The sequence below is a fragment of the Chionomys nivalis genome, chromosome 3 (genome assembly GCF_950005125.1).
Source record: "Chionomys nivalis chromosome 3, mChiNiv1.1, whole genome shotgun sequence".
Lineage (NCBI taxonomy): Eukaryota > Metazoa > Chordata > Mammalia > Rodentia > Cricetidae > Chionomys > Chionomys nivalis.
Window position 1 is genome coordinate 110,975,795 of NC_080088.1, and position 26,640 is coordinate 111,002,434.

A 26,640-nucleotide genomic window follows, 5' to 3' on the forward strand; every position below is an offset into this window, starting at 1 on the left:
TGCACGCACACGCCACACGTGAGATCAGAGGACAACTCTCAGGAGCCAGCTATCTCCTTCCTTCCACTGTGAGGTCTGAGGACTAAACTCAGGTTATATCCCACTTAGGTGTTTTGACATCCCGAGCCATCTCCCCAGCCCTGCGTCACGTGCGGCAGGATTTTACACCGGCTGGTCTAGAACACTTGGCCATCCTTCTGCTTGCCTCCCAGTTGCTGGAATTACTGAGTGTTTGTGCCACTATACCCAGCCTTGCTCAGGGTTTGAGTCTTTCCTTCTCAGATCACCGTGGAGATTCACCCTATCACCCAGGATCCAGATCGGGCCCCAGCACACGTGTGGTCAGAGGACAATGGACACCAATCAGTTCCCTCCTCCTACCATGTGGGCAGCAAGTCCCTTTAACTGCTGAGCCATTGTGCCAGCCTCCCGAGCCCTCTTTATACTGTTTATCTTGAGGCAGGCTCTCACTAAATTGCCTAGGCTGGGCTTGAACTCACGCTATACCCAGGCCTTTAACTTGTGACCCTCCGCTGGAGAAAACAGGATAACAGGCCTATGGCACTGATTTCTGCTTAATTACAGATCATTAGCAACTCTTAAGAAAAAGAGCTAGGAAAAAGAATTCTCTTTAAAAAAAGAAAAAAAAAGACACAAAACCAAAAGACAAACAGCTGATCCAGTTCAGAACCCACTGACAGGCTCAGAATTTAGACTCAACCAGGGACCGTGAGCCTGAAAATCAAGGGGAGAACACGGCAGCTTGGCGTAGTCAGTGCGATTACAACCCCAGCGCTTGGGAGGCTGAGGCTAGAGGAGGGCTGTAAATTCTAGGCCAGCTTGGGCTACACAATCTCAATTGCAACCAAACCCATCACACCCTCAAGTTCCTAGGCCTGGCCGACCCACCCTCCTTGTAAACAGGATGCACTTTCAACAGGGAGAAAAGGGGGGGAGGGGAGAGCAAGAGAGACGGCGGATCTGTAAGAAAAGTCAGTATATTTATGGTTCGCTTTATAAAAGTTACTATAATACAATGGTACATAGTATTGAATTCACAAAAATATGAACAGGTATTTACAGCAAGACACGCCCACAACGGAAACACTTCTCTCCAAAAACAGTTACATACAGATGACAGAGAGTCTATACGCAGACAACCCGAAAACTTATTGGTTCTCTTCTTTGTAGGGGCGGGGGGGGGGGGAGACAAAAAAAAATCAGAATCCCCTGGCCCTTTAAAAGCAGAGATCTATTCAGTGATAACAAAAGCGTTCAAAAGAAAAATGAGCCCACACATCAGGATTATTGCAAACCATTCTTGGGGGGGGGGCAAGGGGCAGGGGTTTGGGCAAGGGGGCAACCTCAACACCTCACCCATCACCAAAGTCAGCCAAGGTTAGTGCACGCGGATCCCATGATGGGCTGAACCCGCAGCTCTCCCCTGGCTTCTGGGGGTCATCATCCTTACCCTTCTGTGGAGGATACAAGGAGGAGGTGAAAACCGCCCACAGTGGGGGAGGTGGCCGCACGTGGAACTCAAATTAGCCATCTCTACACACTACACATTTCTTGTGAAAAATAAATATTTTTCTCATTTGCACAGTTATGCAGAAAACTGTAAATGGAAGAGAAGGTCAACGCTGTGCCCAGGTACCCCCTGTGTCTTTAATGCCACTGATCTTCTAGACCTTCAGACCTGTGGGCACAGTCTCAAACACAGAAGGCCCGCGGAGGATTCAAAAACAAAACAAAACAAAAAACACATCAAAACCACCAACGACAGAGAGAGAGAGAGAGAGAGAGAGAGAGAGAGAGAGAGAGAGAGAGAGAGAAAATAACAATTCTTTGTACAGAATTTACATGTAAGAAGCTTGACACAAGCTGATACCAGAGGCTCCGCCCTGGTCCACGGGTGGGGTCGGCCCCACCCGGAGCACTTTCTTCTCGGTGAGGACTCCGGGTCACAACAGTCACGGTCCAGAAGTATTTACATGCCTGCTCTACTTTGGGGGGAAGGGAAACTTGCTGTTTGTGTCATTTTTTTTTGTTGTTGTTGGTTGGTTTGCTCTTTTTTTTTTTTTTTGGAAGTACAAAGAAATAAGGAAAAAAAAAGTCTTCCCACGTTTCTACAAGAAACAAAGTTCCCGAGAAAAGTCCGTTATGGCAGTCTATCTATCTACAGGAATAGGTTCTGAACTTCAAAAAGAATCATTTTTTCCCCCTCGTTTTGATTTTATACATGAGAAAAAAAAAATCCATGAAATTAGTCCTGAAGAAGATGGGGACGGGGCTAGGGCGGAGGGACAGGAGCTGCCTAGATTTGAGATTTAAAATCATTTCCAAGACTATTTTACTTTCTCTGGGGGGAAAAAACTGCTCACTATAGAAATAAATACGCTCTGGCCTCCCTGGTGGGGGCCTCCAGCAGGGTGACGTGGGTGTGGCGTGGGGTAAAGGGGCGAAGCTTATCAACAACAAAAAATGTCACATGCGTACGGTCAGACAACCCGTAATGGCAGGGCTGGGGGGCCCTGAGGGCCCTGGCACCCCCTACACCCAGGCAAAGCCGAGGCAGCAGAGAGCGGAGACACCCTTCCCAGTGCCCCCACCGCACTGGGAGGCTCCATCGTTGCTGGCATCCGAATGAGAAAGTAAACATTGAACCCAAGGATTTGGGGGTGGTAGGGCAGCTGGGAGCACCCAGAAAGGAAGTTCCTGTCTGGGACCAGCTTGGCTCCCCCAGGGTCTACCTCAGGGAAAGGACACCCTCAACCACAGAGGAAGGGACAGACCGGGGAACAGGCCGGAGAAGCTGTGGGGTCTGCTCACTGCACCCACAGGCAGAGAGGGGCCGTTCGGGTATGTAGTGTTCTGAGAGGTTCCCGCCGCTCGAGCCCCCTCCTCCTGCAGCACCTGGCCCGGAGTCAGCCTGGACCCTGGGCCCACACAGTTTCACCGAGGCCTCCAGGCCCTCACAGGGTTCCTCCTCTGTTTCTGCCTTCACATTTTCAACGGTTAAAAATGTCTTTTCTTAGGACAAGGAAGAAGAAATAAAGAGAAGACAACGCAACAGAGCAGCATTCACGGAAAACGGCCGAGGCCGAAGACAGCGGGAGAGACGGGGGATGGAAAGCTAGATACAGAGGGGATGAGGATAGAAAGCCTGCAGAGAGCATCGTTAAAACGGAAAAACACAGGCAAGACAGAGAAGCCCTTTCCCGCTGCGGGGCTGGGGCTGCGGGTGGGTCCTGGGGTAGTGTTGGGGGGGCGCCAGGCCCTAGCATGGCTGCTGGGGGAAGGGACAGCACCTGAAATGGGTGGGAGGTGGAGCCTGGCCCAGGGCGAGGGTCCTCCCGGGCTACGGCTGACATCCTTGGCCTTTGGCACCCGGGGACTAGTTGAGGGTCCCCCGGCAGTTCTCGGAGCCACAGAGGCAGGGGATCTTGACGTCCTCGATAGGGAACTTATAGTCGTATGTGATCTCCTCGTTGACATTGATGTGCTGCTTCGAGTAGATGACAATCTTCTTCTGCGACTCCACTGTGATCACCTTGGCATAGCAGTTGGGCTGTAGGAGAAATGGTGATGGGGTGAGCCAGGGCCCAGGACCCTAGCCAGTCCTCACCCATGTAGCTATCCCAAACCCAACTGAGCATGACTGGGGTCACCTGCTCAATGGAGCAGGATTGGACTCCGCCCTCCAGCCAGCGCCTCCCATGCCTGGTATTAAAAAACAAACTGATGAGGGGCTGGAGAAATGGCAGTGGGGAAGAACATTTACAACTCTTGCAGAGGTCCTACAATAGGCTCTTGTCTCCCCCAACATGGTGCCTCAAAGCCATCCAGTTTCAAGGGACCTGGCGCCCTCTTCTGGCTTCTCAGGGTACCAGGAACACTGCAGCTCACACACATATACATGCTAGGGAAACACCCATACACACTAAACAAACAAATGAACCTTTAAAGATGACCACAATTATTTCCCATCAGCTGTGATGCATGAGAAGCCTACACCTGTGCGTCTAGGCAGGTGCTATTTCTGTATACTACAGGCCCTAGTTGCCCGCTTTAGCATATCAAGTTTGATTGGCAGAGTCTTGCCACCTTCATTTGCATATTACTTGTGGCTGCTTTTGTTTGGAGAGCGGGATAAACAGTTACTATAGAGGTCATCACGTTCAAGGGGCACCTGAAACTGTCTGTACCCTTCTCCCCAAGCCCTCCCCTTCAATCAATGCTGGCTCTGGCCCCTAACCATTATGCCCCTTCTTCTGAAGCCAGCAGGCACGGTTAGCCCATTATTGCTCACCTGGGCAGCTGCAGTAGCTTCTCACTAGTCTGGAGCTCACCAAATCAGCTATGCACGGGGATTACACCATACCTTTTTATGTGGGTTCTGGGGATTGAACTTGGGTCTCTGTGTATGCCAGGTAACCAATTTACCAACTAATGAGACTGGGTCTCTCCTGTGTTGTCCTGGCTGGCCCAGAACTCGCTACCTAGACCAGGATGGCCCCTAACTAATCAGAATCTACCTGCTTCCTTCCCAAGTGCTGGGTTTAGAGGTATGCACCACTGTACCAGGCTCCAGCCCACCTCTTGAGTACTTCATCCTATGACTCCAGGATTCCTACTGCACCCATTGCATGGAAACAACAACTGAGGCCAGGAGAAAAGCTCCTTGTACAGGCCTCTGATCCCCTCCCTCCTCCCTGTCACCTCTGGTCACCTGGAGCCTGGAAAGGAGACTAAACACATGACTGTCGTGCCCAAGAGGAGCCTGGGTCCTGAGTACAAAGGTGGGGTCCTCTCAGCCCCTCACTGGGCACTTACATTGCAGCTGTGGTTAATGAAGCGTGCAAAGTTGCCGCACTTGGTGGCGTCGATGATGGTGTCGTGGTCTACCCTGAACATGTAGCTGCTACCGATGCCTTCATCCTCATACCGTTTCTCCCTCATGTCCGCGATCACCTGGCCGCACAAAACCGTAAGTCTGGGCCTGCTCCATGCCCGCGCCCCCCGCCCATACCCTGTGCCTGCTCCATGCCCCCACCTGTCCCCTGGGTGGCGCCTACCTGGCGGATGTTCTGGCCTACATACTCAATAACCATTTCATCAGCAGCAATGGGCTCCATAGCAAACAGGCCCCAGTCGTGAATGTGGCTCTTACAGAATTTGAGCTTTTTCTTCCGAAACTGAAGGAGGGGAGGACAGAGGGGTGAGTGCTCTTCCAGGTCCCATGCCGCCTTGGCTGTCCCAGAGAAGGGCGAGCCTCACCTTGAGCTGGTTGAACTTGAGCAGGTCACTGTCACAGCTGCCAGTGAAGGAGGACAGAAGGCGGCGTTGCTCGGAACGCCTCTCTGAGCCTGCCCGGGTGGAGGCATGGGGCTGCGCCGGGATGCTCATACCCTGCTGGCGCGATGGGATGACAAATCAGAAAGGGGCAGATTTGGCACTGCCATGTCCTCCTCCCCAGCCCAGCCCCCACCTCCTGGTTTTGAGCTTCTCTGACTTCCCATCTCTTCAGTGTCCTTCCAGACAGGGGTTCTCTTGTGTAGCCACAGCTGACCTGGAACTCAATCTGTAGACCAGGCTAGCCTCGAACTCACAGAGATCCGCCTGCCTCTGCTTCAAGTGCTGGGATCAGGGGCACGCGCTGCCGCCACCGCCATTGCCAGGCTCTTATCAGCATCTTGAAAAGCTTTTTCTTTCTCGCACAATTGAGCCCCTCCCTGCCTTATGGAAATCTTCAGTGGTCTCCTGACATTCTCCACAGCTTCCTCCCTCTTCCCTCAGATCCGGCACGGCCTTCTCCAACCCTTGGACTGTCCAATCTCCCTCTTATCCATGGCCTTTGCCTTTGATTTTGTATGTTCATCCCACAACATAAGGGAAAAAAAAAACTTCATTTTGAGCCGGGCAGTGGTGGCGCACGCCTTTAACCCCACAACTCAGGAGGCAGAGGCAGAGGCAGAGGCAGGTGGATCTCTGTGAGTTCAAAGCCACCCTGATCTACAGAACGAGTTCCAGGACAGGCTCCAAAGCTACAGAGAAACCCTGTCTCAAAAAACTAAAAACCAAACAAACAAAAACCCTTCTTTTTGTTCACTGACTCAGTCCCTAAGCAATGACTAGTACGCAGAGGTGCTCAGTAAGTATATACTGAATGGAAAGGGGGATAGCCAGCTTTTTGGAAATGCATTTTATGTCCAAGGTTAAAATCACATGGGGCTCTCCACTACTCACAGGTTTTAAATTGTGGGCCAGAGTCTGCCTATGTAGCCCAGTCTACCCGAGATGTGGTGATCCTCGACCTCTCCAGCCCTGCCTTGTTCCACCCGAAGCCCATCGGTGGGAGGGGAAGGGTGCTGTCGGAGCCCCGCCCTGAACCTCCGCCCTGTTCACAGTACCTGGGTGTCCATAGGGGGCTCGTCGGTGCTGGCACGGCTGCTGTTGAGGTATCTCAGCTTGTCTTTCTTGTCGATGGTGTAGAAGCCCTCACTTCGGGCACAGCCAGTCACGTGTTCACGGATGCCATCGTCCCGTTTCTTTTTCTTTGCTGACGAGAGGCTGGTGGGTGGGTGTGGGTCAAGGGCCACATGGACATTCTCAGAGATCACCCTCCAGGTACCTCCTCCTGGCTTCCCCAGCCTCACACCCACCTCTAAGGGCAATGACGCCCAAGGCCACCACTATGGTGAGCAACCTGGGCGAGGCTGTTACTGCTTTCTACCCGTTTCTCACCTGACAACAGCAGTAATGATGAATCTATAAATAGTGAAATATATCAGAATATTCTGTCAGAGCTCCTGAGGCAGCACTTGATAGAATCAGTGCGGTCAGCGGGGATCAAGAAAGGTCCATTCTTAAAGTGGCATGGTAACAAATTGGCTTCAGGATTGTATAGCAAAGAGCTGGACTCTAGAGCCAGCTTTGCCTTCAAATCTCAGCTCTGCCTGTCACTTGGTAGCTGTGTGACTTTGGGCAAGTCACTTAGCCTCTCTGAACCTCGGTTTCTTCCTGTGAAAAATGAAACAACTACCCACCCAGTTTTTCACTGGGCCATTTGGGATTCAATTCCAGCCAGGCAGAGAAAGGCTGAGGAAGTCTTGGTCAGTCTCCTCTACTGGTAAGTTCTAAGATCCTCAGCCTATGTGTGGACCCGAGACCAGCCGTTACCTCTGAAGTGACAAGGCCTGGCATGATCACCGCCTGAAAGGGTGACAATGACTACTACCGCCTCCCCAGTACTGTGACGGCTAGACAAGTACTTCTGCTCCTGAAGGATGTGGACCCCACGTCTGGCAGGATATAGGGATGGTAGACCCAGAGTGTGTCATTCAGCCAGTCCATGCCATTGTCCTGCTGCAGCAGGCGCTCGTAGGTGACACACAGGAAGCGGATGTCCTCCTCGTCTATGCCACCGTTCCAGATGTCATACAGGATGGTCATCTCTTCAAACTCTGAGCGGGGCCGGAAGAGAGGCTGGGGTGGTGAAGGCTCAGGTGAAGCTGATAGGGCCAGGTCTTCGTGGCGCTTCTTAGGTGGACGTCGCCATGGCCCTCGCACCTTGGCCAGGTCCGTATACTCCTCAGTGACCTCATCGCGGCGAGGTCCTGGGGGAATGGCCTCAGAGGGCCACTGGTTGTCCAGCTCCTTGAAGGGCAGCTTGGTGGGTTCAACAGGTGGTGGAGGTGGGGGTGGAGGGGGCTGGGGTGGAAGGGGTGGGGGGGGCACTGGGACCCCTGTGTTCCGAAAGTCCAAAGTCACGGCCCGAGGGTCATGTGCACTGGGGAAGATGGGGGCCTGTGGCTGGCTTGATAGGAGCAGAAGGTCCCTCCCAAGGGCAGGCCCTGGTGGTGGCCGGACCAAAGGTCCATCCAAGGACAACATAGATGGTGGGGATCGCCGGGGCCGGCCTGGCTTCCTCTTGATAGGGGGTGGGCACGGAGCTAGGGAAGCAGGCAGCAGGGGAGGCAGCTGGGTAGGTGGCCGAGGTGGGGCTCTTAGGACAGGGACAGACAATGCCAGAGGCAAGGGCAGAGGGAGGGGAAGCGGGAGAGGGAGGCCAGTCTCCAGGAGCACTGGGGAGGTCAGGGGGCCAGAGCGCTCGTCTCGTCGCCCAGCTGGGAGGGGACAGACAGGTAGAAGCAAGGGTCCACTGGGCTCAGGAAAAGTGGGTGTGAAGGTGAAGTCCCGGCCAGGTGTCCGTGGAAGGCCCCCACTGCTCAAGCCAGGTGATGGGGATGGATAGGAGAAGGGGCTGCCAGGCACCTGTGGGGAGCTCAGTGACAGACCACTGCTGCCCCCCGACAGTGGGGGCTCCCCGCCCGGGGTGGCTGGCACTGTCTCTGTGCTCTGTGACTTGGCCAGAGTGCCACAGAGACCTGGAGTACGTGGAGGCTGGTCCTCGAGGGGAGGTTCTAGGGGAACAGGAGGTTTGGGGGGCTCTGGGGTTTCGGGCTCAGGTGGTGGGCTGGGTGGCCGGAGCAACCGAGGAGGCGGCAATGGCGGCTGCAAGGGCAAAGTGAGCACTGGAGGCGGCGGCGGCGGCTCGGGCTCCGTTCCCAGGTCTTCCTCTGCAGAGAGGAAGGCAGAAACCAGGGCGTTGTTATTTGACACAGACATCTCTCAGATGTCACAGGTAATCGAGGCACCTCGGGAACCAGCCCAGTGCCATGCATCTAGAAGGGGCTTCCTAGTGCCAGTGTGAACGATGCCAGCTTTCCCCAGGCCTTTGGAACTATGCTCTTGTGTCTAGAGTGCAGTTTAGTGGTAGAGTACTGGCCTGGCATGTATGAGGTCCTGGGTCTGGACCCCAGCACTGCAGAAAACCAGACACTACCTTGTTCCTATGGCCCAAGAAAACTCACTCCGTGGAGGAACAAAATTCAAGTCTCGTCTCTGCCATCCCCATCAGTCTTCATAGAGTCCCCTGGCATTTATCTCTACTCTCTTCGGATCTGAAGTTTTCTAGTGAATTTGTTGTTAGGTGTCACCCTGACCTAGAATAGGTGCTTCAGGAGGACAGATGGCTTCATCCACCTGATCTACGGCTGTATTGACAATGACCTAAACAGTACCGGGGACCAAAAGAACCGTCATATTGATTTACTCTTCAGACTTGTGGTCTGGACTCAGTAAAAGGACATACATTAAACAAACACTACAGTCCGATCTCCTGGATTTCATACTAACCATGTGCGGCTAAGTTAAATGTTCTGAAATGTTAACAGTAATTATAATCAGCAGCAGTACTGGTTCCCCAGGAGCAGAGGCACCGCTGTGTCCAGCAGCTCAAGCGAAGAGCATTTCTGCCCCTGCAGGCACCGCTCATACCAAGGCCCCGGCAATGAGCCCCGCACATGCTTTGCCCCACTCTGTCAAGGTGGTGGAGGCTACAGAACCCACGGTCCCCTCACCTGACCTGGCACCCCAAGGCTGCCCTACTCATCTGCGACTAAACCGACCATGGGTCCCCACTGAGTGTGTGTATGGGGGAGGGCACCTCGGAGACACACAGGCTGAGGAATAACCCTTGGGGAAGTTTTATTTGGGGGGAGGGTGGGTTTCAAGACAGGGTTTCACTATATAGTTCTGGCTGTCCTGGAACTCGCTCTGTAGACCAGGCTGGTCTCTGGTTCACAGAGATCCGCCTGCCTCCACCTCCTGAGTGCTGGAGATTAAAGGCTGGGCGGGAATCTTGTAACTGAACAGTTGAGCCCAGCAGTGCCCCAGGAGTCTGCTGAGGCCCTTGCGGAGCTTCTGGTTTGGTTCCGTTGGCAAAGACACTACCCAGCTTCCTGCCCCATACCCCACCCAACTCCCACCCAGGAGGCTGCAGGATTACCTGGACCATGTTCAGGGGGTGACAGCGGCTGGGCTTCTGTCTCACTGACAGGGAGCTCTGGAGATAGCAACATATCCTCCTGTGTGTCTGGGATTGGCTCTTCTGGAGGCTCTCTGCTCCCGTCCAGCTCCTGGGCACCCACAGGCAGGGGAGGCTCTTCCAGCACAGAAGCCTGCATCTCAAGGACTTCGTCCTCAGCCTCAATGTCCAGTTCCTCTTCCGTGCCCAAGGACTCCCCCAAGGGGGCTCCTGGCCCCAGAGGTCCTTCTGCCCTCTCCTGCTCAAAGTCCTGGCTGCCTGCTGGAGGCATGCTCTCATCGGCCAACGCCACTACCACAGCTGTAGCCATTGCAGTCTCTTTCTTTTCCTCCTCCTCCTCTTCCTCACCAGGTGCAGTCATTTCCTCTTCATCCTCCGAGGACGAAGATGAAGACGATGACTCAGAACTGGACTCAAACTCAGAAGACTCAGAACTTTCGCTGGACGATGACGACTCAGCCGCGGCCTTGGAAGCGGCGATGCTCTCTGTCTCCTCTGGATGGGGGACACGGGTTGGGAGGGTTATTACATGGCCCGTGGTGCCCTTGCCCTATGCCAGATATTTCCCCACAGGCCTCTGGACAGGATGCCCTCTGAACACAGCCCTCACTCAATATAAAAAGAGCAAGGTGAAATTAATGTAAGATTGTTCATTTGCAAGTGAAGAATCTCAGCACCGCTCAGTGTGTTCACTCGTAGTGTGGCAACCACCACCTCCAAAGCGCTTCCACCGTCACGGTCAGATGCCACCCGCTTCCTTCCTACCCCTGCCCAAGCCAGCCTTAAACCCCACTCATCTATGTTCTGGTCTATGGCCTCATCCTTTCTGCCATTTGATGCAGCTAGGGTTCTAACACAAGAGGTATGTGCTCTTTTGTTCTAATGAACACACCCCTCTTAAAAGCACTAACACCGGGAACTCAGAGCACCAGGATGGGCTTGGGTCAGCTGCCTACTTCCTGCTCACCTTCCTCAGAGTCTCCACTGTCCTTCTCACTCGCCTCTGACAGGACTGTGTCTTGGCCATCGTCATCAGAATCAATCTGGTCGTCACTGTCGTCATCATCATCCTGAGGTGCAGGGCCAGAGAGACGCAGGTGAGCTGAAGGTCCGTGTGCCCCCTCCCCTCCCAGCACCTGGGAGCCTCCCTGCAGGTGAGCCGAAGGTCCATGTGCCCCCTCCCCTCCCAGCACCCGGGAGCCTCCCTGCAGGTGAGCCGAAGGTCCGTGTGCCCCCTCCCAGCACCCGGGAGCCTCCCTGCAGGTGAGCTGAAGGTCCGTGTGCCCCCTCCCAGCACCTGGGAGACTCCCTGCAGGTGAGCTGAAGGTCCGTGTGCCCCCTCCCAGCACCTTGGAGCCTCCCTGCAGGTGAGCTGAAGGTCCATGTGCCCCCACCCAGCACCCGGGAGCCTCCTTGATCCAGACCTTATCAGAGGTGGATGAGGATGAGGGTGAGGATATGTGGCTCCTAGGGCCTTCCTCCTCCTCCTCCTCCTCCTCTGCTTCATCCTCTTCCTCCTCTGTGCTTTCTCGCTCCTCCTCCTCCTTGTCTGAGGCTGAAGATGAGGGTGAGGTGGAGGAAGATCCCGAGGATGAAGACGCTGATGACGACGAGGACACGGACAAGGACTCTTTCTCATCCTCTTCCCCACCACTGTCCAGTTCCAGTGGCCGTGCTGGTCGGCGTCGCACACCCACGCTTTTGGGGTCCCGCTTGGTGAGCTCACAGGGGGCATCGGTCATGTCTCGATCACGCTCCCGTTCTGACTCTGTGGGAACAGCAGGAGTCAGAGCTGAGATGCGGAGAAGAGAAGAAGGGGAACAGCCAGCCAGCAGCGGAGAAGCACAAACCTTCATCTTCCTCATCCACGGATGTTGAGGGCCGCAGCCGCTTCTGGTCACCAGAGGAGGCTGTATCTGGTGGCTCCTTCCTCTTGACCTTGAAGGAGGGCAGGCGAATGGCACCACGGAGGCCAATGCCAAGGCCCAGGCCCTCGTAACCCAGGCCCTCACCCTTGCCCCATGACTCCAGCAGACATGAGGCGATTCGGTCTTTGGGCTTTGGCCTGTCCTCGTCCTTGTGTTCACCCGACTTCACGGGGGTCAGTGAGGCCTAGGATGGGAGAGAAGGGAACAGTGACCACAATCAGAGGCATTGCTACCACCCTCTCCAGGCAGTACACGTTCTTCCCAGACACCTGACCACCTCACACTCCCTTCCTGGGGGTCCAGAGCCCTGAGCTGCCCCTCCATTAAGGCCTCACTAGCAACACACTATTTACAGATGAACTTATAGAATAGCAGTTTCCGCATGTCGGAACGAGAGCTGCGTGCTGTTGTGTCTGCACCACTATCTCACGGACCAAGGTCCACACTCAAGGAACCTTTACAATGGGTCCGGCATGTTATAAACAGCCCACAGTGTTGAAGCGGCGGACTTGATAGCCCCGTAAGAGAAGGGATGGAGTGTTAGGGATTCCCATTCAGAAATTAGAAATTAGTTGGAACCAATTTTATTTCTTAAGCAAGTGCTATAAAAAGAGAGGGGGCAGGAAAGATGGCTCAACGGTTTGTTAAAAGCACTGGCTGTCTAAGCCGAGGACCTGGGTTCCATTCACAGCACCCATATGGCGACTCACAACCATCTGTAACTCTAGGTCCAGGGCATCCAATACCATCCTCTGTGGATATCAGGCAGGCACTGACTTCACTTCCATGCATGCAGGCAAACACCCGCCCAGGTAAAATAGCGCCAACAAACAGACAACACTGGTGACAATGGGCGAGCTGGGGGTGGTGGCACACGCGCCCGAACCTTACCTCTTGGGAGACGGGGGCATTTAAAGCCCACATTGTTTAGCTTCACAGTAAGTTTTAAGGACAACCTGGCTTACACGAGACCCTATCTCAAAATAAAGTATGATAAAATACAATAAAGGAAAAAAAAATTGTTGCCAGGCGGTGGTGGTGCACTCGGGAGGCAGAGGCAGGCGGATCTCTGTGAGTTCGAGACCAGCCTGGTCTACAAGAGCTAGTTCCAGGACAGGCTCCAAAGCCACAGAGAAACCCTGTCTCAAGAGAAAAAAAAAAAAAAAAAAAAACAATAAAGGTAAAACACAAAAGCAGACCCAAGGGGCTGGAGAGATGGCTCAGTGGTTAAGAGTACTGGCTGCTCTTCCAGAGGTCCTGAGTTCAATTCCCAGCAACCACATGGTGGCTCATAACCATCTGTAATGAGATCTGGTGCCCTCTTCTGGCATGCAGGCATACCTGGAGGCAGAATGTTGTATACATAATAAATAAATAAAATCTTTAAAAAAAAAAAAAAAAAAAAAAAGCAGACCCAAGGTAATTGATCTTTTGAATTTGTTACAAAATTTTTTTTTTTGTTTTTGTTTTCTATTTTTTTCTTTAATCTTGCTACATAGTTTTTATTAACACTTTATTTTTATTTTATGTGCAAGGGTGCTTTGTCTTCATGTCTGTCTGGTGCCCAGAAGAGTGAGCTGGATCCCCTGGGACTGAATTTACAGATTAGTTCTGACCCACCATGTAGGTGCTGGGAACTAAACTCTCTAAAAGAGCAACCAGGGCTTTTTTTGTTTGTTTGTTTTTTTGTTTTTGTTTTGTTTTTTCGAGACAGGGTTTCTCTGTGGTTTTGGAGCCTGTCCTGGAACTAGCTCTGTAGACCAGGCTGGTCTCGAACTCACAGAGATCCGCCTGCCTCTGCCTCCCAAGTGCTGGGATTAAAGGCGTGCGCCACCACCGCCCGGCGCAACCAGGGCTTTGAACTGTTGAGACATCGCTCTAACCGCTGCTTGTGTTGTTTTACAGGATAGTTTGGAGCTAAGATTGGCCTTAAATGCCTGATGTTCTTGGCCCCACCTCCCACATGCTAGGGTTACAGGTGCGTTTCTCATCTGGCTCAGGTCCTGTCAACAGCATGAAGGATTTATTCAGAGCTGGGGATGTAGCTCAGCTGGGAAGACTGCTTGCCTAGCAAGCATGAAGCCTTGGGCTCCCCTCTCAGCATCTGCTAAACTGAGCATGGTGGGGCATACTTGTAATCCCAACACCCAGAGGTAGAAGCAGGAAGATTCTAAATTCACAATCATTCTCTGTTACATAGGGAACCTGGGTTAGAGTCTCTGTGGGTTTTTCTGTTTTCTTTTGGTTATTGTTGGGTTTTGTTTGTTGAGACAGGGTTTTTCTATAGCTTTGGAGCCTCTCCCAGAACTCTATAACTAGCTCTTGTAGACCAGGCTAGCCTCGAACCCACAGAGATTCTCCTGCCTCCTCCTCCCAAGTGCTGGGATTAAAGGCGTGTGCCACCACCCACCGCCCAGGTTGTTTGTTTTTTTTTGAAATAGGGTGTCTCTATGTAGCCCAAGCTGTCTGTTTTGGAATTTACTCTGTAGCCCAAGCTGGCCTTTAACTCTAGAGTTCCACCTTCTTTTGCCTCCTGAGTGCTGGCATTAAAGGTGTGCACCACCTGGCTTCAGTAAGTATTTGAGCCGGGCGGTGGTGGCGCACGCCTTTAATCTCAGCACTCGGGAGGCAGAGGCAGGCGGATCTCTGTGAGTTCGAGACCAGCCTGGTCTACAAGAGCTAGTTCCAGGACAGGCTCCAAAACCACGGAGAAACTCTGTCTCGAAAAACCAAAAAAAAAAATAAATAAATAAAAAAAAAATAAGTATTTGATTTAAACCTAAACCAGATTCAGCTTTAATAAATATAAGCCTCATCCAGGTGGTGGTGGCGCATGCCTTTAATCCCAGCACTCGAGAGGCAGAGGCAGGAGGATCTTTGTGAGTTCGAGGCCAGCCTGGTCTACAGAGACTAGTTCCAGGACAGGCTCCAAAGCTACGGAGAAACCCTGCCTCGAAAAACCAAAATAAATAAATAAATAAATCCTCTCGACAAATTTGTGAAGGCCAGGCCTTTAAAGTCAGGACTCAAGAAGTGGGTGGGTCTGAGTTGGAGACTAGCTTGGGCTACAGAGCAACTCCCAGACAGCCAAGGCAACATAGTGAAACTGTCTCAAAAAACAAGAGGAAGCAAAAATCCAGAGCATGTCTGTACAGATGTTCCTTTACTGTCCACCCATAGGTGGCCACTCTAGGCTGAGACACTGGCTTTAAAGGGATGGTGTGGAACTGCGCAAAACAAAACTAGCTGTCTTCAGGGCATGGGCACTACACTACTGATGACAGCTTTACTTAGCTGTGACTGTCACTCGTCCCAGGGGGCCAACACAATGCAAGTGAACTATAAAGAGCCGTGTGGCAGGTGGTTCTTTCTAGTTTATTACCCTCTCATATGGACGAGAAGCAGTTGTGAGAGAGCAAGTTCCCAGACACACAAGTGTTCCCTAAAGTGCAGTGTAGGGAGGGAGAGCTAAAAGAGTCTGCTTCCCTCTGGGCTGGGGTGAGGAGCAGAGAGGACCAGAGCTACGGTCTTCCTTGTCAGCAGCAGCGTTCTTATTATTTCTCTTTATGTTTTATTCAGATAGGGTTTCTCTGTAGCCCTGGCTGTCCTGGAACTCGGCTCGGTAGACCAGGCTAGCCTTCAATTCACAGAGATCCACCTGCCTCTGCCTCCCGAGTGCTGGGATTAAAGGTGTGCGCCACCACTCCCAGCTACTTGTCTGTCACTGCAGTTAAAGGGCCTAAGAAGCAGAAATACCCTTAAGCCTGGACCACAGACTGAGACTCCACCTCTTAAAGAAAAAGAACTCAAGAAAAGAAAACTTTCTGAAGTAGAGGTAAGGCAGCTAGGGATGGCTTCTGCGAGTCTGGATAGATACACCCTCCAAGGAAAAAGGAAAAGCAGATGTAAAATAAACTAATTTTAAAAAAAAGGAATTTCTGTGAGTTCGAGACCAGCCTGGTCTACAGAGCTAGTTCCAGGACAGGTTCCAAAGCCACAGAGAAACCCTGTCTCGAAAAACCAAAAAAAAAAAAAAAAAAAAAAAAAAAAAAAAAAAGGAAAAGTCTCCACAAGGTCAGACCTTGTGCCAAAGACCTGAGAGGAGAGAGGGAAGGGAGGCGAGAAGGCCTAGGCTGTGGGGCCACCTGAGCTGGCAGCCACTGGGCAGGAAGCCACTGACCTTCTAAAACTCTGCTTGGGCAAATGAGGAACTGCAGAACTGATGGGTGCTTTCAGCTGTCTCCTCTATTTAAAGGAAAGGAGCTGCGCACAGCCAGAGGCCATGGGTCCAGGTTGTTCAGTAAGGTGCACTGTTTAAAGGGGTCTCACGCTGGGACAGAGGCAGCCCACAGCCAGTAAGACATGCTGGGAGAGAGGGAGGTCTCCACATGTCTCATCACTCTAGGATGGTCCCTGCCCAGCAGCCCACATACCTTGGCCATCCGCTCCTTCTTGTCCCACCATTCGTCGAAGGCCCGGAAGGCCACCACTTCCACCATCTTGCGGTTGAGATCGCGCTTCATGATAGCCTTGAGCTCCTTGAGAACTACCAGCAGGACCCCGTCCACCGTGGCCTTGTGTGGGTCCTCCTGACGTGGTACGTAGCCTGGTGGTGGCACGGAGGGGTCGAACTTGGGCAGGGGCGGCCAGTGTTGCCCACGGCCTGGGCCACTGTTGCTCAGGGAGAACGGACTCCGGTAGGGGGGCAAGTTGACAAACTGCAGTCCAGCTGAAGCAGCGGCAGCTGCAGCAGCCATGAAGGGGGGGTAGGGACAAGCACCCTGGCCTGTCATGAGCCGGCTGAGCATCTGTGTCTGCATCTGGAAGGACATGGGCATGCCACCCCACTGGCCACCCAGCACATGGCTCATGTCCACCTGCATCACAGGAAACAGTCCTGGTGGGAAGGGTGGCAGTGGTGGCAGGATGGGTGGGGGTGGGACGCCTGGTGGTGCTGGCAAAGGTGGTGGGGGCACTGCCACTGCAGGATGGGATGGTGGGGGTGGGGGTGGTGGAGGAGGCAAAGGTGGGGGCATGGGAAAGCCAGGCTGTGGGGGTGGGGGTGGAGGTGGTGGGGGTAATGGAGGAAAACCAGGGGGTGGGGGCAGGGGCAGGTTTGGAGCCAGCACATTGGGAGCTGCCACAGCCCCTGCCCCTGGGGTCACCACAATGGGCTTGGGGCAGTCAGCGCTGGTGATGGGGGCCGATGGCATCTCGTCATCTGAGATTTCCATGTCCTCTCCTGAGGACTGCTGGCCCTGGAAGAGAGCAGTGAGGGTACCACAGGTTCATAAGTACTTTCTGAGCACCGGAAGTTGGAGACTTGGGATTGGTACTGGAGATTCCCAGATGCAGAATGGGCCATGTGCAAACCCATCAACCAGCCCAGATCACATGTTCCCCTTTGGTACAAGGGGCATCAAACATCCGCCGATTCAACCACCATTTGTTCAGCACCTGTGTGCCAGGCTGTTGTAGACGCTGAGAACATGAACGTGACAAAGACAGACCCCAGTCTTGTTCTGTACAGAGCAGAACTTGTAAACGTGGAGCTGAAGTGTAACTGGAACAATAGTGCACCATGGAGGAGAGGAAAGCCGGGGCGGGGGGCACGACACGACAACACACGGATGCCAGGGGGACTAGACAACACAGGGAAGAGTCAACACTGGTAGAACATTTCCCGCGGGCCAGGGAAATTTACAAACATGAGGTAGTTCTTAGAACAACTCTGCAAAGTGAGTCTGTTATCACCACTTTTACTAGTGAGGAAATCGGAACACAGGAAAGGTTCAAGTAACTTCCCTGAGACCACACAACCAATAAGAGACACAGCTGGGATTTCAAACAGGAAGTGGCTCCCCGACCTGGCTGAGCCGGGCCAGCCAGTGGTCCTCACTGAGACCAGCAGGGCCTTGTGCAAATGTGACATCTGTGTGAGTGCTGCCTGGGGGGCGGGGGTGGCAGCCTTAGGGATTCACAGGGGATTTTTTGTTCGTTTTGAAGTGCTAGGGACTGAGGCCAGGCCCTCGAGCATGCTGGGTAAGGGCCCCACAGCCCTAGAGCTCCCACTGAGCCTTTCCAGTGTTTTCTCATCATTCCTTTCACTTAGGTCTCCCGAGCTTTTAGCAAGGGTCTGGGCTGCAGATACGAACAGTCTCCTTCCTTAACTGCAGGAAAACCTCACCAGTGAGGCTCCATGTGGGTCGCTTTTGACAGACGAGGAAGCCTCCCAGAGAGCCACAACCAACAGTGAGAACCAGGGCTGGGATGAGCTCCAGACACCTGCCCAGCAAAAATTAGGAAGTGAGGAGGTGGGAGGGGGAGAAGTCAAGGACAACCTGGACCAAAAACAAACAAACAACCCAAACCCACAATGGGGATGGCTCTTTACTTTGAGGCCCGGGTCTTTGGGACGTTAGAGTCAGAGTCTGGGAACTGAGGCACTGAGCTCCTCTGGTATACATGGAACTAGGAGCTGGAGGGAAGGCGTTCCAGTCCCACACCAAGACTCTCTGTGACTCAGTCCCTACTGGGGCAAAACGTAAGAAAACAAGGAGACAGACAGCAAGTACTCTGGAAGGCTGCTTTGAGGTCAGAGGTCACACCACATGGTGTTGGGGGTCTCAGGGGACGTTGGTGGGGGAAACAGTATCAGCCTCTCATCTGCCCTGTACACACCATGTCTACACATCTACACACTTGCTCACTCTCAGATACCCACGTGAGGGAGGACCAGGCAAGCTCAGCTAGAAGAGAAAGGATGCCCTGACGCCAGCTCTGGACAGCTCCTAGCACTATGGAGCAGCACACAGAGGGTTAACCCAGGCTGCTCCAGTCAGCCAATCACAGGAGCACCAAGCAAGCTCTGGCTCTGCCCTCCCCTCCTCCCTGGGCACAGCGGGGAGGAACCAGCTGGCGGCAGTTCCTGTAGGTCTAGGTGAAGGACGCTTGGGCTTCCCAGGCAACGCAGTGTTTCCATGGAGATGGTGAGACAGGGCTCTTACTGACCCACTCAACTGACGATGAAACTGAGACTAGAAGAAAATGCCTTCCTCTAGGTCACATAGCCCATGTGACAAGGCAGCTAAGGCTCTGGGGCTGAAACTTTGTGCTTTTAATCACCAGCCGCTGCCTATCCCGTCCCTCCCCACCGGTCCCCTCCACGCTGCAGCTCCCTATCTCAGTCTTGTGTGGGCAGAGCTCTTTATCTTACACAGGCACTACACACTACCAGATACAGCGCCTAAGTACTGCTCTCCAGGTTGCCAGCAGGGGGTGCCCGAGGGCCGACGTGGTGCTCAACCCTACTTGGAAGCATTCCTGGGCTTCTGTCCTGGAGCGCCCCAGACTCCAGCCCTCCCAGCCTTAGTTTCCTCTCCTCTAATGTCCAGGGAGTGAGTGCGTACGGGGGAGAGGCCCGTGCCCTCCAGCTACTCTGAGCGTCTCAGCCCTGGACCAGGTGGCTGGCATAATAAACATCCGCCAAACCTAGGCTGCCTAGAAGGGATGGGGGAGGGCTCACAGCCTAGCTAGTTCTAGTATGCCTGTCAACTCCCTCTGCCTTGACCCTTGAAGCCAGAAACCACTTCCCCAGAACTGCTTGCAGGCTCCCAGGAGTCTCAGCCACCTGCAGCCCCACCTCCTCTCCGGACAGCCCAAGTTCTCTGTTCCTTCCCAGGCAGCGAGAGGGGCTTACGCAAGGGCTAGGGAAGCTAGAACCTCATCTCTGTGTCCACAGGAGCATTGGGGCTGTAGCTGAGCTTCTACTTGTTCATGTCTGCTGGGCTCAGTGATGCCTGATCCAGGATGAGGATTGAGAGGAACCCAGGAGGATGACAAAACCCTCCTCTCCCCCAGAAACCTGGACAGTAGCACCGCCATCTTCCTCCCAGCTTCGCAACTTCCGAGACTGGACATCTGAACGATGAGATGGAGTGAAGCAAGGCGGGGGCGGGTAAAAATTTGCCTGATTGACACTATCTTCCCCCTGCAAAGCTAACCTGAAGTCTCCCTTCTGGAGGGTTGAAGCTCGTGGAGAGAAAAGGAAGCCAACTGCACCGCCAGCATGCTTCTTCACCTACCGGGAGCGCTTGCGGGCCAGCCTCCAACACGCCTGAGCAACAGGACTGATCGTTCCTAAGCCACTAACAGAGAAAATGATCTGGAACTAAGACCACCGTCCAAACTAGCTCGGGTCTTGACTCCACTCAAACTCAAAATCAGAACTTAGCCCAAGTGGAGAAGCCTAGACTCTACCTCCAGAGAAGACAGCACAGCTGTCACCTCGTCCCATTGCTCCCGTGTCTCAAGCTAGTGAAATGTCAGGCGAGGGGAAGGGTGGAACAGAGAGACAAAATCAATCCCAGACATACCTCATCCATCCTCTCTGAGGTCGGGGTCCTGTCTCCTGCCAGGTCCAAAGCCACCTCAGCTGTCTGGCCTGAAAGACCCATAGGGTCTGGGGGGCCCGGCTCAGGTGGAGGCCGAGGGCCCAGGCCCAGGCCCAGGTCGTCATCCTCATCAGAGTCAGGCAGTGGTGTTGGGCTGATATCCTCCAGACCTGTGCTGGAGGGGGGTGAGGAGGGTGGGGAGGGACCACGGAAGCCAGGCTGCGAGTTAGTGCCGAAGTGGGTGAGTGGGGAGAGCTGGGACGAGGAAGAGGAGATGGGGCTGCCCTCCATCTGGAGCTCAGTGTCTGAGTCTTGCTCACGTAGGAAGGGCAGCTTGGTGCGCTGCTCCTTCAGTAGCATCTCAATGCGGGAGTCCAGGCTGTCGTGGGGCTTCTCTGGTCCCGCTGGAGACGACTCTAGAGTGGGTGTGCCTGGGCTGTCACAGGGCTCAGGACTCCAGCCGAAGGTAGGCCTGCCACCCAGCTCCATGCTGTTGTTGTCAGGGGGTGGGGGACCAGGAGGTGTGCCTGGCTTCTCCTTGGCTGGAGGTTCAGAAGGTGGTAGGGGTGGGGGTGCGGGTGCCCTCCGGAACTCCCCGCTGTCACGGGTCCCAAAGGCTGCTGTGGCAGTGGGCTCCTCAGGGGGTGGGGGAAATGGGGGTGCTGGAGTCTGATATGGAGAGAAAGCCGACTTGAATCCAGAAGCAGGGGCTGCTTGGGCAGGAGGTGGAGTGTGGGCAAACGTGGCCGAATCCTGTGATTGGGTCTTGAAGGGAGGACCACTGCTGCCTCCACTGCCGCCAAAGGAAAGGTCTGAGGAGCCTCGGAAAGTAGCCGTGGCTCCAGCCACTCCAGCCACTCCAGCCACTGCAGAATTGTGGACATAATGATGCTCATGGCGGCGGTTGTAGGCGTCGGTGAACTTGCTCTCGTGCCGCCGAGCCTTGAAGGTGGCCGTGGGGTCCTGGCTGAAGAGGTAGGAGGGTGTGGGCTGACGACTGGAATAGCTGGAATCTTGGGAGAAGGGGGTACCCAGGCGAGGCGTGAGCGGGGTGCCTTGTCCATAGGAGTTGGGTGTGTCCAGACGGCAGCTGGAGTAAGCTGTGTCCTGGGAGAAGGGGGTCCCACCACTATTGGGGGTGACGGAGGAGGAGCCAGAGCCACAGCCTACAGACAGGCTGCCATCCTTGAGGCGCTTCAGAGCATCTGATAACTAGGAAGAGAAAGAGAAAGAAATCACAGCAGTGGAAGGAGGTAGATCTGTACAAGGGAGTGCAGTGGTCTCCCACTACAACTCCGCCTGCTGGGGAGCGTGGGAACTTTTCAGCCAAGGGAAGAGTGTGGGGAAGCTCTTAGCTTTTCTCTACCCCTAGCTATAAATGTTTACCCTCTGGACACTGTGTGAACTTTCCCTAATGCCCGAGGCAGAAAGAGAAGACCCTGACATCTCCGGAAAGGCTGCCATTCCCTTCCCACCTCAGGCTATCTGACATTAGAGGGCACTGAGACAGATGTGCCCAAGAGCTGTCTGTGGTCCTTACAAATTCTAGAGATGTAAACAGTGTGACATAGGACAAGTGCCTCCTGATCAGCAGGTGAACACTTTAATAACCCTCTGAGGGGGGGGGATGGGGCAAGTGAAACTGTGGTTGACTGGAATTGGTCAATCAAGTGTCTTGGTAGGCAGGGGGCTGAAAGGGAGGCAGTCTGTTCTGCAAGAGGTTCTGAACTCTGCTTCCTGCAGACAGGAGTACAGGGAAGGCCAGACACCAGACACTAAGACCCAAACACAGTAGTGTTTTGACATTCATATGGAAAAGCAGCCCCAGGTCTGTGGGAATCCGGCATAGGTGGAAGGTGGAGGAGGAAGAGGAGGAGGAGGAGGAGGAGGAGGAGGAGGAGGAGGAGGAGGAGGAGGAGACTCCGTGTGGACTGACAGCTACAGGGATCAATCCCAGGGGAGACATGCTGTAGCAGATCTTGGGAAAACAGGGCTTTTAGACCAGCTCTGAACCTACAGCAGGTGTGGTCAGGCCTCTGAGCCAGAGAGCAACAGGCGATCAACCTACCTGCAGGGTCTCATTCACAATTGGAGAAATAGCATCCAGCTCACCCACTGGGAGGGTCTGGGGGGTGTACCGGCCGGTAACCAACAGTTCATAGAAGCGCATTCGAGTTTCCCCTGTAACAGGCAGGGGAGAGGGTATCCATGGAGGCTCCAGCAGGAGACACACCCATGAGGATTCCAACTTGCTTATTAGCATCTTCACGGATCCCTTGTGCCTGAGACCACAAGCCTGGGGACACTGCATGTCCCCTGATTAGGTTCCTATCCACTGCACCTCATTTAAGATTCTCATCTGTCCAGCAAAGCCAAAAAACTGATTTTTCTGATGCTGAGACTCTAAGGTTAGCACCTTGTTGGGCAGAGACTCCCCCAAACCCAAAGAAAACATCATCCTGAGTACAAAGTCCTTCTCATCACCTGGACCCCGGTTCCAAGGAGCCATTATTACCCCCATCTCCCCACAATTCTTCTTTCACACTTAGTTGTCCCGGCTTGTAGCAAGGACAGAGGAAGTCAGGTGACACAGAGGTGATTGTTAACTATCTGGGGCCCAAAGACCAGCACAGTCAGCCAAACACACAGATTACTGTGAAGTGCCCTGTGGTGCTCTAGCTCAAACCCCAAGAGGGCCCACATGGTCCCAGTGAGCCCCAAGTCTATCGCTCTACCCATCACCAGAGAGAGAGAGAGATTTCTACCAACCAGGCCCCAGATCATTGGTATTTATAGAGCCTTAGAAGCAGCTGCTTACATATGCAAAGGAGGTGCATTCCTTGAGCGACCTACTCTTTACTGGACTCTTTCCTGAAAGACAATCTCAAACTTAGGTTGGTGTTTTCTTGTTTTTTTTTCAGAAATGAAATTGTGGTAAGACTTAGCTGCTCTTTTAAGATGTGGGCAGGTGATGGGGAGGGAGACTCCATGCTTCAGTCTTGGAGGAAATTAGACTTCAGCTTATTATAAGAACACATAGTAGATTTAAAAGTCTGTTCACACACACACACACACACACACACACACACACACACACACCAGCTTTACTAGCGTGAGGAACTAGGGAAAAGAGCAGGAAAGCTTTTGACATGACATGTCTCCAGGAAAGCTTATGACATATCGGAAAGCTTATGACACATGGCCAGGCCTGGGCTCCCCAAATTCACTCAGAACTCCCACCACTCCTTGCACCCAGCACAGGAGTCAGTCACAGAGATGCACTCAACATGTAACCAACATTAAAAAGCAAAACAAAACAGAGTAAGTTTTCCTCTCCTGCCTTTGGTGTGCTCAAATACTCCCAAACCTAGAGCTCACAATACCCCTGGAGCTGGACCAAAATCCCCTCGGGCAGGGTTCACCAGTGTGCCACCCCCACTCCCAAACTTTGGCCTTTAACAGTCCGACAGCTGGCTGCGGGACTAGGGACTCCCTGGTTCCAGGGCACCCTGCTCTTTCCTTCAGATTGGTAGGAATCCCTCAAAAAGGACACAGGCAGACTTAGGGGGAATGCCCTCTGAGTCTTGAGTCAGGACTGAGGGAAGGAGTCAGTAACCCTGGAGTTAGGAGGTGTGGCTCCCAGGCCGAGTAGAGCAGACCAAGGTGCTGCTGTCTCTTTAAGAGAGAGGAGGGAAGACAAGTGTCAACCCTAGAGCACCCAGAGCAGCCCGCCCCCAAGATCCACTATCAGTGCTATCAGAACATTATCAATGAAACACTTCAGGGCTCAGATTGGTTCAGGGAAGGGGCACCGGTAAGGGTTGGGGGGGGGCATGGCACCCTGGATCCTTAAGGAATGACTTATGAATTTAAGTCCTTCCTCTGCCTCCTACAAGTAAACAAATGCTTCCTTCTCCCCTAACACAGACATTAACACTAGGGACTGTCTAAACCCAGGCCACTGGGGCTTAGAGAGGGGCCCACAGGGGTGTCATAGGTGGGGAAATCTCTGGGTGGTCCCTAAGGGTGCAGTGGCCAAGGACTGGCACATTTGGTAAATTATAGCCTGTCTCCTAGCAACAGACAACACATTTGGTTCCATGTGACTCTGCCATCCGGAGGGGACAAAAAATAAATAAGGTGATGGGGGGGATCCCAATAAAGAGGTGACATTAGAGGTTTCTCCTAACTCTGAAAGGAGTCAGGCTGACAGGTGGCCTTCCAGCCCCTCCCCCATGGACGGCCAACAGGCCTCTACTAACCTTTGGTGTCCAGCTCCACGTGGATGATGTTGCCCATGACAGACGTGCTATGTAAGTGTTGGACGGCCTCCTTGGCGCCCCTGACCGTGGCAAAGACCACCTTGGCAATACCCAGGTGTTTCTTGGTCTTCGGATTATACAAAATCTCCACCTCCTCCACCTCCCCATACTTTTTGCACATGTCCCTTAGGAAGTTTTCACGGATGTTGTCATTCAGCTTGGCAAATGTCACCTGCTTTGGAGGCACAGGGCCCACGTAGAACTCATCGATCTGGCAGGGGCCGCGGGGGAAGGGAGTTTGGAAAACATTAAAACCAAAGAAAAACACAACACTCCTCACTTGCCCAGCAGTTAAAAACAATAAAGGGTGAAAAAAATTAAATTTTTTTTTTGAAAAAGAAAAAAAAAGCATGCGGGCGGGCCTGAGAAGCGGAGGATTAAATCGTTTGGAACCTGGAAGTCCTCTGGGTTCGAAAGGAAAGGGGAAAAAGAAACAGTTTCTCTTTCCCCACCCCCTATTCTGGCCTCCTGTCCTTACTGCTGGTTCCGGAACGACCCCCTAGTCTAGGAAGTAGCCCCCTTTAAAGCCAAAGGGATGGGAAAGGGGGCGGGTCCCTGAACCAAGTCCCTGGGTGCACAAGGACCCAGGTAGGGACCCAGAACCCCCAGCTCTGCCCGCAGGACGCTGTATCAGCGCCCTCGTTACAGTTTCTCCGAGTGTTATTTTGTTTACAGTGGCCGGGAGGGGACACCACTCTCCCCCCTCCCCGCCAAAACTTGCCAACCCTGGACGGCGGGAACTCAGAATCCGACTGGGCTTGGTCAGGACTGGCGTTATTTTCGAACTCGGAGAAGGGGGGAGGGACCATAAAGACAGAGAGGAGGGGTCCTACCTTGAATTTGGGCACCGACAGCTCCAGCTCCTTGGTTTTGGTCCAGATTCCGACCACCCGGGGATCTTCCACGATTTCCACCGGGCGGTTGCTGGACATCTGTGGACAGGGATGGGGCTCAGTATGGAAGGCTGGCGCCCTCCCCAGGGGCAGGGGCAGACCCCCCCCCCGCCCCGGTCTCCAGGCACCAGTCCCACTCCAGGCTGAGGGGGGAGCCCTGGCTGACAGTTGGCCAGGTGGCTGGGAGAGGGGGTCCCCTCCGTTCGCCTCTGTCTGGGGGCTCCACCGGGGATGGGGTGGGGGTGGCGGGAAGGCGCGTCGGCTACTCACCGCCAGGCTGAAATGCTGCCCATCGTAGCGGTACAGTTTATGGTGCCCCTTTTTCAGAGCCGGGTCAATCATCAACTTGTAACTTCTCCAATGGTGGTTCCTCCTCTCGCCCGAAGGGCCGGGCTGCGGCGGGGGCTGCTGGTGGTGGTGGTGGGGGTGACTGTTCTCCATGCCGTTAACCCAACCTGAAAACCAGCAAGTTGTTGTCCTCTCCGCCGCTTCTATACATTCGCCAAAGAATCCATTCGGCTGGCCCCCACCCCCTCCCACCTTACCAGAGCGCCCCGAAAGCTTGTCTGGCTGGCTCTCCCCCCCCCCCCCGAAAAAATAAGAATGGAGCGAGAGGATAAACCCTTTCCGGAGGATTTACGCGCCCGCCCGCTCGGCCACCGTCTCCGGCTGCCAGCGAGGGGCTGCCCGGGGCCCCCGCTGCGGGCTGGCGCGGTCCGGGGCGCACGGAGGACGCGGGCTCCGGCCCATGGTGCTGCCGGCCGCCCGGCGTGGCGCTCGGCCCGGCTCGGGCTCGGGGCGCGCGGCAGGCCTGGCGTCGCCCGTCGGGGCGGGGGCCGGGGGCTCGGGCCGCCCGGCTGTTCTAGCCTCGGCCTCTCTCCCTCCCCAGCCGTGCTTACATCCCCGCCGGGCGCCGGCCTCCCTGCGCCGCCAGCCAGTACATGGTGTCCCCCGCGGGAGCCGAGGCCGGGGCGGCCGGTCCGGGGGCCGGGATGGGGGGGACGCCGCCTTAGCGGCTGCCGGGCCCCGGGCTGTCGCTGCCCTTGCCGCCGCTGCCGCCGCTCCTGCTGCCGCTGCTGCTCCTGCTGCTGCCCGGGAGGCGGCTGGCGGCGGAGGCTCGGCTCCCAGTAGCCGCACATCCCACAATACACCGCTAAGAAGCCCGACCCGAGCGCTCACCCTCCTCCTCTTCCTCCTCCTCCTCCTCTTCCT

The 26,640-nt window shown here is 54.3% G+C and overlaps 1 protein-coding gene across 3 annotated transcripts; it reads right to left on the reverse strand.

Moving 5' to 3' along the window:
- Positions 1–982: 982 nt before the first annotated feature.
- On the reverse strand, positions 983–26,625 carry Setd1b (SET domain containing 1B, histone lysine methyltransferase). Of its 3 annotated transcripts, none has more exons than XM_057766113.1 (17): positions 26,608–26,625; positions 25,699–25,883; positions 25,369–25,467; positions 24,476–24,746; positions 22,282–22,394; positions 20,196–21,425; positions 16,254–17,078; positions 11,743–12,004; positions 11,317–11,660; positions 10,860–10,962; positions 9,854–10,387; positions 7,317–8,582; positions 6,414–6,580; positions 5,281–5,415; positions 5,079–5,198; positions 4,837–4,974; positions 983–3,571 (listed from the first exon to the last, which is right to left on the reverse strand). In XM_057766113.1, the coding sequence occupies exons 2-17, from the start codon at positions 25,867–25,869 to the stop codon at positions 3,398–3,400; spliced, it is 5,952 nt and encodes a 1,983-aa protein (XP_057622096.1). In that variant the 5' UTR covers positions 25,870–25,883; positions 26,608–26,625; the 3' UTR covers positions 983–3,397. The 3 variants fall into 3 exon arrangements, with proteins under 3 accessions (XP_057622096.1, XP_057622097.1, XP_057622095.1); XM_057766114.1 differs by lacking the exon at positions 26,608–26,625 and adding an exon at positions 26,328–26,580 and having other exon boundaries at positions 5,281–5,412; XM_057766112.1 differs by lacking the exon at positions 26,608–26,625 and adding an exon at positions 26,328–26,580.
- Positions 26,626–26,640: the final 15 nt, after the last annotated feature.

Excerpts from the sequence above, each read along its gene's own strand:
- Setd1b (XM_057766113.1), bottom strand. The coding sequence starts at position 25,869 with ATGGAGAACAGTCACCCCCACCACCACCACCAGCAGCCCCCGCCGCAG. Across the intron at positions 5,199-5,280 it reads TCAAGTTCAACCAGCTCAAG|TTTCGGAAGAAAAAGCTCAA; the intron begins GTGAGGCTCGCC and ends CCCCTCCTTCAG. Across the intron at positions 4,975-5,078 it reads TAGGCCAGAACATCCGCCAG|GTGATCGCGGACATGAGGGA; the intron begins GTAGGCGCCACC and ends TTGTGCGGCCAG.